Source organism: Chaetodon trifascialis, chromosome 17 (assembly GCF_039877785.1).
Source record: "Chaetodon trifascialis isolate fChaTrf1 chromosome 17, fChaTrf1.hap1, whole genome shotgun sequence".
NCBI classification, from domain to species: Eukaryota; Metazoa; Chordata; class Actinopteri; order Chaetodontiformes; family Chaetodontidae; genus Chaetodon; species Chaetodon trifascialis.
Genome location: NC_092072.1, coordinates 21,938,108 through 21,949,987, shown reverse-complemented (window position 1 = coordinate 21,949,987; position 11,880 = coordinate 21,938,108). Strand labels below are relative to the sequence as shown.

The 11,880-nt window shown below is 41.4% G+C and overlaps 1 protein-coding gene across 1 annotated transcript; it reads right to left on the bottom strand.

The window, feature by feature from the left end:
• Window positions 1-447: 447 nt before the first annotated feature.
• Window positions 448-10,981, bottom strand: asns (asparagine synthetase). Its single transcript, XM_070984984.1, has 12 exons — window positions 10,898-10,981; window positions 9,155-9,419; window positions 6,516-6,753; window positions 6,221-6,406; window positions 6,033-6,134; window positions 5,562-5,689; window positions 5,340-5,466; window positions 4,127-4,233; window positions 3,248-3,348; window positions 2,307-2,388; window positions 2,039-2,194; window positions 448-1,136 (listed from the first exon to the last, which is right to left on the bottom strand). The coding sequence occupies exons 2-12, from the start codon at window positions 9,401-9,403 to the stop codon at window positions 927-929; spliced, it is 1,686 nt and encodes a 561-aa protein (XP_070841085.1). The 5' UTR covers window positions 9,404-9,419; window positions 10,898-10,981; the 3' UTR covers window positions 448-926.
• Window positions 10,982-11,880: the final 899 nt, after the last annotated feature.

Below are 11,880 nucleotides of genomic sequence, written 5' to 3'. Positions count from 1 at the left end.
CTTTCAGTGAGTGTTAACTGGTCTTTGTCAAACTTTGATGGAGTTTGTCAGATTTAGCTGAAGGTTTGTGAAGAGCCAAATGTTTTCAAGTTACACTGATCTTTTGGCCACCTCACTGGCTACACTCTCACATACTGTAGATGGCACATGCTGCACCGTCTGTTTGTCCCGTTTAAACCTGGTATTCCAGCACAGTTGCAGATAAAGATGAAGCTGTAATAATGTTATCAGTATGGTACTACTTGTAGAATTAGATTGCAGTGGTGGCCGTGTAGGACTCTTCCTGACTCATGTGATCCAATTCAAAACTGAATGCCTACATGTTTATATGTTGACAGAAGTGACAAGTTAGATTAATGAAAGTTGACTGAATAAAAAAAGACTAACCCATTTTAAAATGATGATTCACTTATTCAACTTAAGCATTTTGTTTGAGGATTTTTTTTTAGGGTGATGACATCATAAATATGATGACAGACATTAATAGGAGCTGCAAATGTATAAAAAAAAATGGCATTCAGTACAGGCCTGCAGCCAACTGCACAAAGCGAGCAGCGTGTCCAATCATACTCGCTTGAATGTTTCTAAGCATCAGCCATACCTGACAGCGTTTGGCCGGAGGTGCAGCTCCTCTCATTCTGACATACAGAACGATGTGAAGCAGCAGTAACATAAGCTGACCCTCAGCTGCTTTGTCAAAGCAGCTGAACTCCCTGAACAGCTCTGACACGTCCTGTCAGCAGCTCTGACTAACTCCTTCACAGTGTGACTTCATGGAGGGTATGAAAAGATGAGTATGATTAATTCCAAATGAGTTCAGTCTGAGTTGACCGCAGGAAAGCTAATTAAGATGCATGTAGAGTGTTCTAAAAATCCCAACATATTTCTGACAGGCAGACAGAGACACACAGCTGTTCAGGAGCTGCTCACTGATCTTTCTCAGGTTTGTAGATGGACAGGGTCCGGGCCGATGGGTCAGTGGCGTTGATCCAGCGTGGCATCCAGTAATGGGAGAGCCACTTAGCTCGGCCTGGGTAGTGCTTCTCAAACACCTGCCGGTAGTAGTAGGCCTCTTTGGAGCATGGAGGGTTGAAAGGGAACGTCTTGTGAGCCTTCTCCATCTGGTCATCATTGACCTAAGAGAAGACACAGGGCAGGTCAGTGAGCTGATGGCGCTTTACCTGCTGGGCAGTGCAGAGGTGTCCCTCAGTGTGTACATAGAAAATGTCAACCAAGTGAAAAAAACGAATTTCCCCAAGAGGATGAATAAAGTAGTTCTACTTGATCCTATTCTATATATTATTGCTTTAAGTGGAAATTAAATAAAATCAGTAACGCCTCAGTGAAGAGATGACCTTAATTAAATGTGTCAACGTCCACATCCTCAGACTCGTAACGGGCACTTGGGCACTGTGGCAGTTACTGAAGCACAGCAGTAGCAGTAGCAGTAGCAGTAGTAGTAGTAGTAGTAGTGGTAGTAGTGGTAGCACACAAGTGGCACCCAAATACTCACAAACAGTACAAGTGAGAGTACTGGCACAGATCCGAAATGTGGAAACCTTCAGACAGGTTCAGACGTCATGTGTGTAGGGCTGTCCAAAGCCACGATTCATTAAGTCCAAGGGGACTTGATAGAGCCTCATGTGACTTTATCTGGTTTTATCTCAATCTTAGTCAGGATTCATATGACACACAAACTGTCAATGTGAATTCTGTATAAAAAAACACTACTAAACCATTGTATGTATAATAAACATGACAGTAGGATTTTCTAATGAACAAAGACCAGTTAGAAAACATTGATGATCATTTTGGTTTTCTTCCAACTTAACCTTCCTTCAGTTTGGGCCATTATTCCAATCTGTTAAGACAACACTGTATTCACCAAGAAAGAGAGCCAGACAACCAGACAACGGCATGTATCATTAAAATGGCTTTTGTGTTTGAGTGTTCATTGAATTGAGTCAATTTAACTGAACACTCGTTAAAAACAGACGAGTCACGGGTCGTTTCAGGTCTTGGTCGTACAGTGACATACCATAGACTCGAGGTGCTCCTGCAGGCAGGTGTACCAGGACTTCTTCACAGACATCACACCATCACTGAAGGCCTCTTTACGTCTCCACAGGATCTCATCAGGGATCAAGTTGAGACCTTTGAAGGAGTCCCTCAGAAGGTGCTTCTCCACTCCATTCTGTTCACACAGGACATACAGAACAAACCATCAGTACAAAGACCACTGCCTCCAAAGAGCCCTCCATGCTTTGGACAGTGAAGTGAACACTGGCTGTACAAGATCAAGAGACCTTGGGGACCCTCATCTCCTCGGGCAGAGAAAGGTAGTATGCTGTAAATCTGTGGTCCAGGAAAGGCACTCTGAGCTCCAGGCTGAAAGATAAGAAGGCACATCAGATCAGCTGAGACACATATACAACATGACAGTCCTCAATTCTTCATGTGATCACGGCAGAGGAAGAGGCGGGTTGAGTGCAGGACTTCCTGGAACAGACTAAAGCAAATGTTTGTTTCCCCCAGCGCTTCACTACCTATGATTCATCCACGGCTCTGTCTATAATGGTTAATAACTCCACTACCATCAATTATCAGTGTTCATCATTAGGGTAGTGCCTTGTACTACTAATACTTGCTCTAATTATAATGCATTATTTATTTTACCTCTGATGCTTCTCCATTATGTTGCTGTTGACCTCTTTATCTCTTTCCCTTTGTTACCTTAATGGTTAAAGACGAGATCTGAACAGCCTTCGGGCCTTTCATCAAGCCCACTGATAATTAACATTCCTAATAGCTGTTGCGCAATATTAATTAGTCTAATTTCAAATGTCAGTTCATTATGTCACTGTTTTTCTTCCCAATTCATAAACTGACTGGGTAAATAAAATCAAAACCAAAAAACAGAAAGTGCACTGAAAACTGGCATGATGGAGATATTCTACAGTTGCTGCTCGCATTCAAAGACAGAAAGCATCAGAGCTGAAACAATTTGGAGATCAATTATTCAACAGAACCTCCTCAACAGAAAAATAAAAAATTATTGAATTTTTAATTAATTGTTTTTTTTATGAGGAAATAATAATTGCTGTTTCCAGCTTCTGAAATTTGCACAGAAGGGAGGCGACATTTTCTTGTTGATGATGTTTGATGTTGATGTTGATGTTTATGTTTATGTTTCCGGTGTGACTCCGTTAGTGAGGGCGGTGGTGGATAATGAGGTGAGAGGTGTTACCCATGTGCAGCAGTGGTGCGATCAGCACGCAGGACATCAAACAGGTAGAGTTCCTTCATTAGTCGAACACTGTCCTCTGCAGCGGCTTTGGGAGTTGGAGCCTAGAGGAAGAACGTATGGAGAACACAGTCATCAAATCCTTTCACACGTGCACCCCTTTACATTCATCTGATGCCATTTAACATGTTCATGTCTCTCCTCAGATCACAGCCGATAATCAGATCACATGCATCCCCCATGGTGACTTGCACAAGAACACTTCTACATGTGGACAGGAGGAGGTGGGGATCCAACCACCAACCCTGTAGTCAGTGGACGGGCTGCTCTACGCCCTTCACAGAAGCTATACGAACTATTTAAAGACCAACTGTCTCTCCCAGTATTTTTCATGTTCACCCATGCTAACTGTATGGATGAATAAATGAATATCCAGCAAAACACCCTGCATGCAGCATGAAAGCTAATGGGAATAAAAGAGTCCAACTCAACAACCTGTCATTGTTGCTCTCTCTCTCTGTCATGTCTGATTAAAGCAGTGAGAACTATTAATGTAAAAGCCAGCAATGTTTCATATTCCAGGTCTGAAAAGCTAAACATATGGTTATTCTCACTGCACGTTAAACGCAGTGATTTGGTCAGGCCAACATGATAAAGTCCTTTATTAAAAATAAACTCCAACTGTGTCGTAGTGGCAGTCTAAAGAACAGACATGTACCTGCTCCGTCCCCAGACCAAACACCAGTGAAGTAAAAAAGCCTTCAGCCACTGGAGGTCAACAAACACAAGCTGAATAACCTTCAATACATTGCTACCTACTAAATATAAACATGATACACACATTACTCAAACATTAGTGTGACTGCTCTCGGGAAGACTTGCCTTGTGGAAGTAAATGTATCCCTGAGTCAGCTCATCAGAACCCTCTCCAGAGAAGATCACCACGCTGTCTGACTTCTCCCTGATGTACTTTGAAACCAGGTACATCCCTACAGGGGAAGAACAAGTGTTTAATTACACAGCAACAATCAAAAAAAATCACAACATGAATTTCTATAACTGAATAACGAAGGTGCCCAAATACAAACACACCACAGTGCTGTGCAGTTCTGAGGCTGATCTGAGCAGCTCAGACCAGGCTGACAGCTATTTGCTGTTGGGCTCATTTGTTAATGATTTGATATTATCGGCGCTTATTAGATTGTGGACTTTTAGCACTCATATGATGGGATGATTTCTGCAGCGCTGGGCTGCGGGACAGTAAATGTACTATATGTTGCCCCACCTGACCTCTTTGACCATTTATCTAATCTCACTGGCTTCCACTGTGATTCAAACAAGCCGGTCAGGTGGAAAAGGAATGCAGTTATGCAGCATATTCAGACACAGCTCTGTCACATCAGTGAGTCCATCAATCAGCAGAAACGTGGGGCCTTTGAGAGAGAGACCGCAGATGGACGTATTATTTCATGCCATTCTGCGAGTTCACTGGATTTTGGATCAGTGGTGTGCACGGATCCTGATTACTGAAACTTTTGGTTTGGTGAGCTGAATTAGCTGTCACGTCAAGGCTACAACTACCCTTATTTCTGCATGTTCAGCTAACTACTGTGCACCAAGAAAAAGGCTCTCTAGGCTTACACCAGCAAATAAAACCAATGAATTAACTCCAATGTAGAAAATGAATGAAACAAATAACATGCTATCAGTCAAATTCTAAGAGAATTACACACCTAGAAAACAGTGATTTGTATAATCAACCTGAAATAAATCATTAAAGTGAAGCAGTCTGTATGTATTCAACACGTTTCTAACACAAATGAACATTTGTTTATTCTGTGAAACAGGTGGAATTTTCACTTGTTATGTAAAACCTAAATGAGTCTGTTGAGGGAAATCAGGTTCCATATATTCCATTTTTATACGTCAAGAAAGATGAAATCTGGAACTTAGTGGTGTTTGTTTGTATTACTTTAAAAATGTACAGCAAATGTACTGTCATTAATAGAGAGAACATTTCATGACTTTCATCTGACCTCAGTGAGGTCAAACCACAACCTCCATCTCTGAACTTCCTGCTCCAGCCCACACTCACCCACAGAGGCACGAATGGTGGTGATGTCATAGGTCTCCAGGTGAAAGATGACTTCCTCTACAGCTTGGATGCCTTCTTCTGCTGTGAAGTTCACCTCGTGGTGTTCACAGCCAATGTGAGTTGCAACCTGACAAACACAAACCAAGTTCCTGAAAACTCACCAAACTGCATGTTTTCTTCCTCTCAGCACTGCTGACAGGGGAAACGTTATGGAGAACCTACCTTGCGAGCAGCTATGATGTCTGGACTGTCATCTGACCCGATCGAAAATGTCTGAATGGGATACTGCAGCTTCTCCTCCTTGGCCAGCTTCACCAGTGTAGCAGCAACCAAACTGGAGTCCAAACCACCTGAGGTTGACCAATACAAACCACATTCACTCCAACTGCTTTCAGTAAGGACACTTTCCAGAAAACACCTTCAGCTCAGGCTCAGCTGATGAAAACATGCACACTGATGATATGTTTACTGCACATGTTTAACATTAGCATGAGCCTGTCACAGTGTTGGACCTTCACAGTTAGCCGTACGGTAGGTCACACCAGCCTTTTAAACTGTGAGTGAAACTTTTGACCAAAAACAAACCGGCCAATGGGAATGCGAGAATGAGTGGATGTGTATTTTGACCACTTTTATTTGCCGTCACTGTCTTGTCATCACAGGAGATGCATAGACGGCAGAACGTTAGCTTACCTGACAGAAGACAGCCAATTCTCCTGTGAGCCATGAGACGTTTCCTGACAGCATTCTCAAACAGGGTTCTGATGTTGGCTTTCACTGTTTCCTCCTCAAAACCTGTGGGATGTCAGTGTTAGAGAACGCCAAACTAAATGCTTCCAAAAGGTGTCATGAACACAAGTTCAGAGTGAACAGCTTCTTACTCGTCGGCAGACTCTCCACAGTGTCGTAGATGGCATGAGCAGGCTCTTTTGTGCAGCAGTGAAACTGATCCATTTGAATGGACTGAACTTTGCCGTTCTGCTTCAAATCGAACACCTCAAAGTACCCAGGGGGGAATGGGACAATGTTGGGAGGGCTGTCCATGGTATGAGTAAGGTCTGTAAGGCCTTTGATCAGAAGAACAACAAATCAAGCAATGCTAAAAAGCTGGGAAACATTTCTCACAAGCGTATAAAAGAGGCAGATTCAGGGAGGGGTAATAAACTATCCCACTACCTTTGGCTTCTGAGCAGATTGCAAGGAATCCATTCTCTGTGAGGAACTTGAACAAAGGCCGAACACCATATGTGTCTCTTCCCAGAAAGACTTTCCTGTTGGCAGTGTCCAGCAGAATAAAAGCAAAGACACCATCCAGTAGAGACGCCATCTTCTGGATGCCAAAGCGGTCATACAGATGGAGCAAAATCTCCCCGTCCACTTTAGTCTGATAGTCAAACTCAAACTGCGTCCTCAGCTGGAAAAAAAATGGAGAAATAGCACAGACAGGGTTACACAGGTTTAATCCACACATTGGATTAAAAATGAACATAATTCTGAATTATATTATAAAATAATGTGACATAATTAAAGCTGAATGAAGAAAGGAATGTTTTTATCATAAAGTCTGCAGCCATGCTAACAGCGCTGAGAGGATGTACCTTTGCACAGTGGTGCTAATGCAACTGACACCGCTCACAGTGACAGTGTTAACACGCTGATGTTTGGAAGGTATCGTAATAGTTACCATCTTTACAATGTAAATTGTTAGCATACCAACACTGGTGCAGCTGAGGCTGATGGGAATATTTTTATTTTGCAGTTATTTGGTCATAACCAAATTTTAGTTCACATGTTCCCTTCAGGCACGGTAGCGCAGCAGGTAGTGCGCGTGCCTCACAGCAAGAAGGTTGCCGGTTCGATCCCCAGGTCAGGCGGGGCCTTTCTGTGTGAAGTTTGCATGTTCTTCCCGTGCATGCGTGGGTTCTCTCCGGGTACTCCGGCTTCCTCCCACAGACCAAAAACATGCTCATTAGGTTAATTGATGACTCTAAATTGTCCGTAGGTGTGAGTGTGAGTGTGAATGTTTGTTTGTTTGCATGTGGCCCTGCAATCGGCTGGCGACCGGTTCAGGGTGTACCCCGCCTCTCGCCCATTGTAGCTGGGATAGGCTCCAGCCCCCCGCAACCGAAAGGGATAGGCGGTATAGATAATGGATGGATGGATGTTCCCTTCAGGATGAAGTCTAGTCCCTTTGGTCACCTCTTTGCTGCCATCTTCTGGTCACATTCTCAATTTGTCCAATGCTTTGGTTTATGACCAAATACCAGCAAAACCAATGCCGTTCCCATCAGCCTCAGCTGTAGTTTGTGTTCAGAGCTACTTAAGAAATGTTAGAATGCTAACACACTAAACTAATATGCTGTAGTTCAGCCACTCCACAGCAAGTCAGGTCTTGATTCAGCCATCCCAAATAACTTAGGGCCAATTTCTAAGCTTTCTTTTTTTTTTCTAACATTTTAGATAAATACTTGTTTTTAACCAGACTTTGACATTTTTAAACCAAAACAATATTTCTGAGAGGTTTCAGAGTTCTGTGACTGTCACAGCACAAAGACAGCTCCTGAAGCTGCCCATTCACTGTGCAATTTCAGTCCATTTCAGATCCGATTTTCGAGCCTCACAGCTCATTCAGGACCGAATTTCAGCTTTGCTGGTCATTGTTTGTCGTGCAATGTACAGAGGGGAGTGAGGACGATCATAGGCCAATCCACTGCTTTAGACTGGCCCTCTGACATTCTGATGATTCCAAAATGCTAATTAAAAGGCAGGGCTTTTTCTGTGACAGCTCCTACGCCCTGCAATAAACTGCCGGAGGCCACTAAACAGGCTGAGTGAGTTCAATCTGTTTTTGTTTTCATCTGATTTTTTTGGTTTTAAGTCAAGTTTAAACTTATTTCTATTTTAATCTTGCTTTATTTCCACAACTTCTGTTATGCACACGCAGTATATGTCTTGTACATACATACACATATGTCTGCCTTTGTGAAGCACTTTGGTTAGCTTTTTAAAGTGCTATAAAAGCTTGAATTTGCTGAGAGGCCAGTGTGAGAAAGGTGTCCAAAATTTGTGAGACCCGTAGCAGATGCTGGCAGCATAGATTTTATCTTCAAGGTTTTTCAAGGCAGAGGTGATAACACAATATGTAGTCTAAATGCAGGCTGTAGAGTCTGTTTCAATGTGAGTCCATCCAAAACCAAACTAACCTGATGATCGTTAATCATGCTGGACGAAATCGTTCCAAAATCTATTCATTCGACCCATGACAGGAATTATGGGTGACAGTGTTCTCCTTGTGCCTGCACTGGTGACTCTAATTTGCCAGTAGGTCAAGTGATGTCAAGTTTACAACCAGAGCTGACCAAAGTTCTGTACAAATTAAACTGCACAACAAAGCAAATAAATTTCAATCAGTAAGTAGCAAAAAAGGCATAAGTTGATTGTCTTTCTTTATGTTTCAGCCCTGTGATACTGATGACCTGCTGCTCCCTGCAGCTTGCCCAGTCTGTGATGGTTTAGACTCCGTCCCCCGGCCTTATTTGTAAGCGTGCATGAAAAAACTGAATTACAGAATAGTGTTCTGTCTAACTTGATGCTCAGTGTCATTGACTCCAATTTGTTCCCGGAGATCTAGTTTATACCAGAGGCTTTTTACTTTAATGTCTTTTATATCTTTAACGCTGATGTGTCCTGTGGAGAACTGAACTTTGATCAACCTATAGTTTCCAGTGATATGACAACTGTTTAGATGTTTGAGAATTATAAAACAGAACAAAGGGATTGTGGATGTCCTCTTGAGACATTCACTCTATCCTTACCGTCTGATGGTTGTAAATCTCTCCATTGTAGCAGAGCCACAAGAAAGGAAACTTCTTGATACGCAAGGGCTGCATGCCATACAGCTGGTCCACAATAGCCAACCGGTGGAAGCCAAAACAGCAGTTGGTGAAGCCATTGACGTTCTCAAATCGAAAGGCATCAGGGCCCCTGTGAGCAATCTTCATGGCACTGGTGCACTGAACGGACAGGCACTCATCGCTGCCAAACAAAGCCCAGATCCCACACATTTTACAACTGTGGAAGCTGGATGGAAAAAAGAGAGACATGTACAGAGTTGAGTGCTATGCAGTTTATAACTATGCATTGAAATACTAGAGATTTGAAATGTAAAATCACTCTGTCATAACAACTAAATGGAGTCAAAGAACTGTTTGTTTTTATCATTTTATTTCCTAATCTGTCTGAAAATTTTGGATTTCTGTGAAACACCTGTTAAGTGAAACACAAAGTGTTCCATAGTGTGGCTGTTTAACCTGTTTACAATTGGTGGCTTACAGAGGATCAATTACACATTCTGTATAGACAGAACCTAAGGCATCCTGTTCCCTCTGGCTACAGTGAGGTGGAGGATTTATGTGTCCAAGGAAGAGAAAAGACTGGTATTGTTGACATACATAGCTACATTACTATTGTACAAGACACCCTGTGAAAAACTAAAAGCATTAACTGGTACTATAGATTTGTAAGAAATTCCTGCTGTCCGTGAAGGCAGCACTGCTAATAGGCTCCATTTGACGTCAAACCTGACTTCCTGATCATTGCAGGCAGGCAAACTTTTGAATTGGGGACAGGCCACGTGCGAAACCAAGCCTAACTTATAAGGCAAATCTAAACGTACCATATAACTACTGTCAATTAAGTTTTGTTTTACTTTTTTCCGTTCATATTCTAAACCAAGTTTTATTCAGTTAATAATGTCCTAAAGTTAATTCTTGATAAATGACGAAACAAACTGATGGGGTTGACTCATACTTTGTACCGCTAACGTTACCCCTCTGTCCACTGAAAGAATGAACGACCAAGTTTAACTTGGCTATTAATATTCATTCATTGTACACAATGCATTAAAGCTCAGTAACAACTTCGAACACTTGAATATGAGTTTTACCGTTAAAAAGGTAGAGCTGCCCAAATGTAACAACAGCTTTTCAGGTGCAGACTTTTCATTTAGCTAACATTTTCTCGTGTAATGAGTACCCAATACCAAACCGTATTTAAAATCCTACCAATTAAAATTGTGCTTAGCTAAGATCAAAATCTCGAACAGCGAACAACATGGTCAACACGGCTCTCATAAATTATTAGGCGGTATTGTTAAACTCGGTAAACGTTAGAGACCAAGAAGGACTCATTTTCTATAATGTCATACTGGCTTCATTCCCATCATCTTTTTTCTATTCCAGTCCGGGTCAGGCGAAGGCACTGTGTAGTGAAAATATCCCGCGAGAATTTCTGAACTGAGATGCTGTTGTAGTGGCTCACATATACGCCGAATTTTCGGAAACAACCTACTAATTCATAATTAGTCAATAGTAATGTTCTATGTGTGTGTATACGTTACTTTTCTGTAATAACCTATTCAATGGGTTTCAAAATTAAGGAGTTTTCGAAGCCGAATTCGTTAAAAAAAAACTCCATTCAAGTGAGAGCCAATATTTCTGTCCATTCCACGAAAATCTAAACCGATGAATGACATGTTTAGTCGTAGCCAAGCCGCTTACCTTGTTCCTCAAATGATTCCTGTGAAGATGATGACTGAGAGGGCACTGTCACTTCACTATACTGATGATACTGCAATGACAGACGTTAGGAAATACAAACGTGCCACCGGAATTAGTTTGTCTTCAAAATAAGAGCCTGCTGATGTACATCGTAGCCTAGCACTCAAGAAGAAAAAGCAACAATGTTGTAGCTAAAACTTGCTTTAAAACGCATTGTAAAATCGACAGAATATATTAAATAACAGTTCTTAAACAAAGACTCGGTAAAGATACAACAGTAGTTGTAGTTTGTCGTATGGCATCAGCTCAAATGTTGAAACTTGGCATGACATCCTATGACTATATATATAGAAGTATTTTCATGGCATATATAGTTACATTTCAATTAAATTCTATATATGGATGCGTTTAATTTTTGTCAACACACATTTTAATATGTAAATATAAAAAAAGCTTGAAATTATTCGATAAAATTGTTTTATTTTGAAGGTTACATTCACCAATTGTTATTTTAATTTTGCCTACTTGACGGTTCACATTCAACTGCAACATTAAGAACTGTTGCATCACCTATAGAGGTTTCATTACAGAATGTAGTTTTTTGATGTAAACATAGACACAAAGGCAATAGCCTAACCATGTTCCATTGAGTCATGTGTTTGGAGATGCCCAGTGGCCTCTCTGATAAACTGAACAGCTTTTTTATTTTAGATTTGTTCTACAAACTCTATATCAAACTATTTATTTTTACACATTTTCTTTATCAAATCTGGTAGAAAGTGTTTTGTTGTTAAGTTTATGTCCACATGCCCATGATTTTATCCCTGCCAACCTGACACTGAAAACCACCACGTGCAATGTTGCATCACCAGACGATATTGCATCATAGTGAAGCAAACTGTCGGTACAGAATCACTCACCAGTGATCTCTACACAGCATATGGTTATAATTGTCCTACTTGTTCCTTAATCATTCACCAATT

Bases quoted from the DNA above. Each gene is read 5' to 3' on its own strand.
- asns (XM_070984984.1), bottom strand. From the start codon at position 9,403: ATGTGTGGGATCTGGGCTTTGTTTGGCAGCGATGAGTGCCTGTCCGTT. The intron at 6,754-9,154 runs GTAAGGATAGAG...TTTTTTTTCCAG, and splicing joins AGATTTACAACCATCAGACG to CTGAGGACGCAGTTTGAGTT. The intron at 6,135-6,220 runs GTAAGAAGCTGT...GACATCCCACAG, and splicing joins TGTGGAGAGTCTGCCGACGA to GTTTTGAGGAGGAAACAGTG.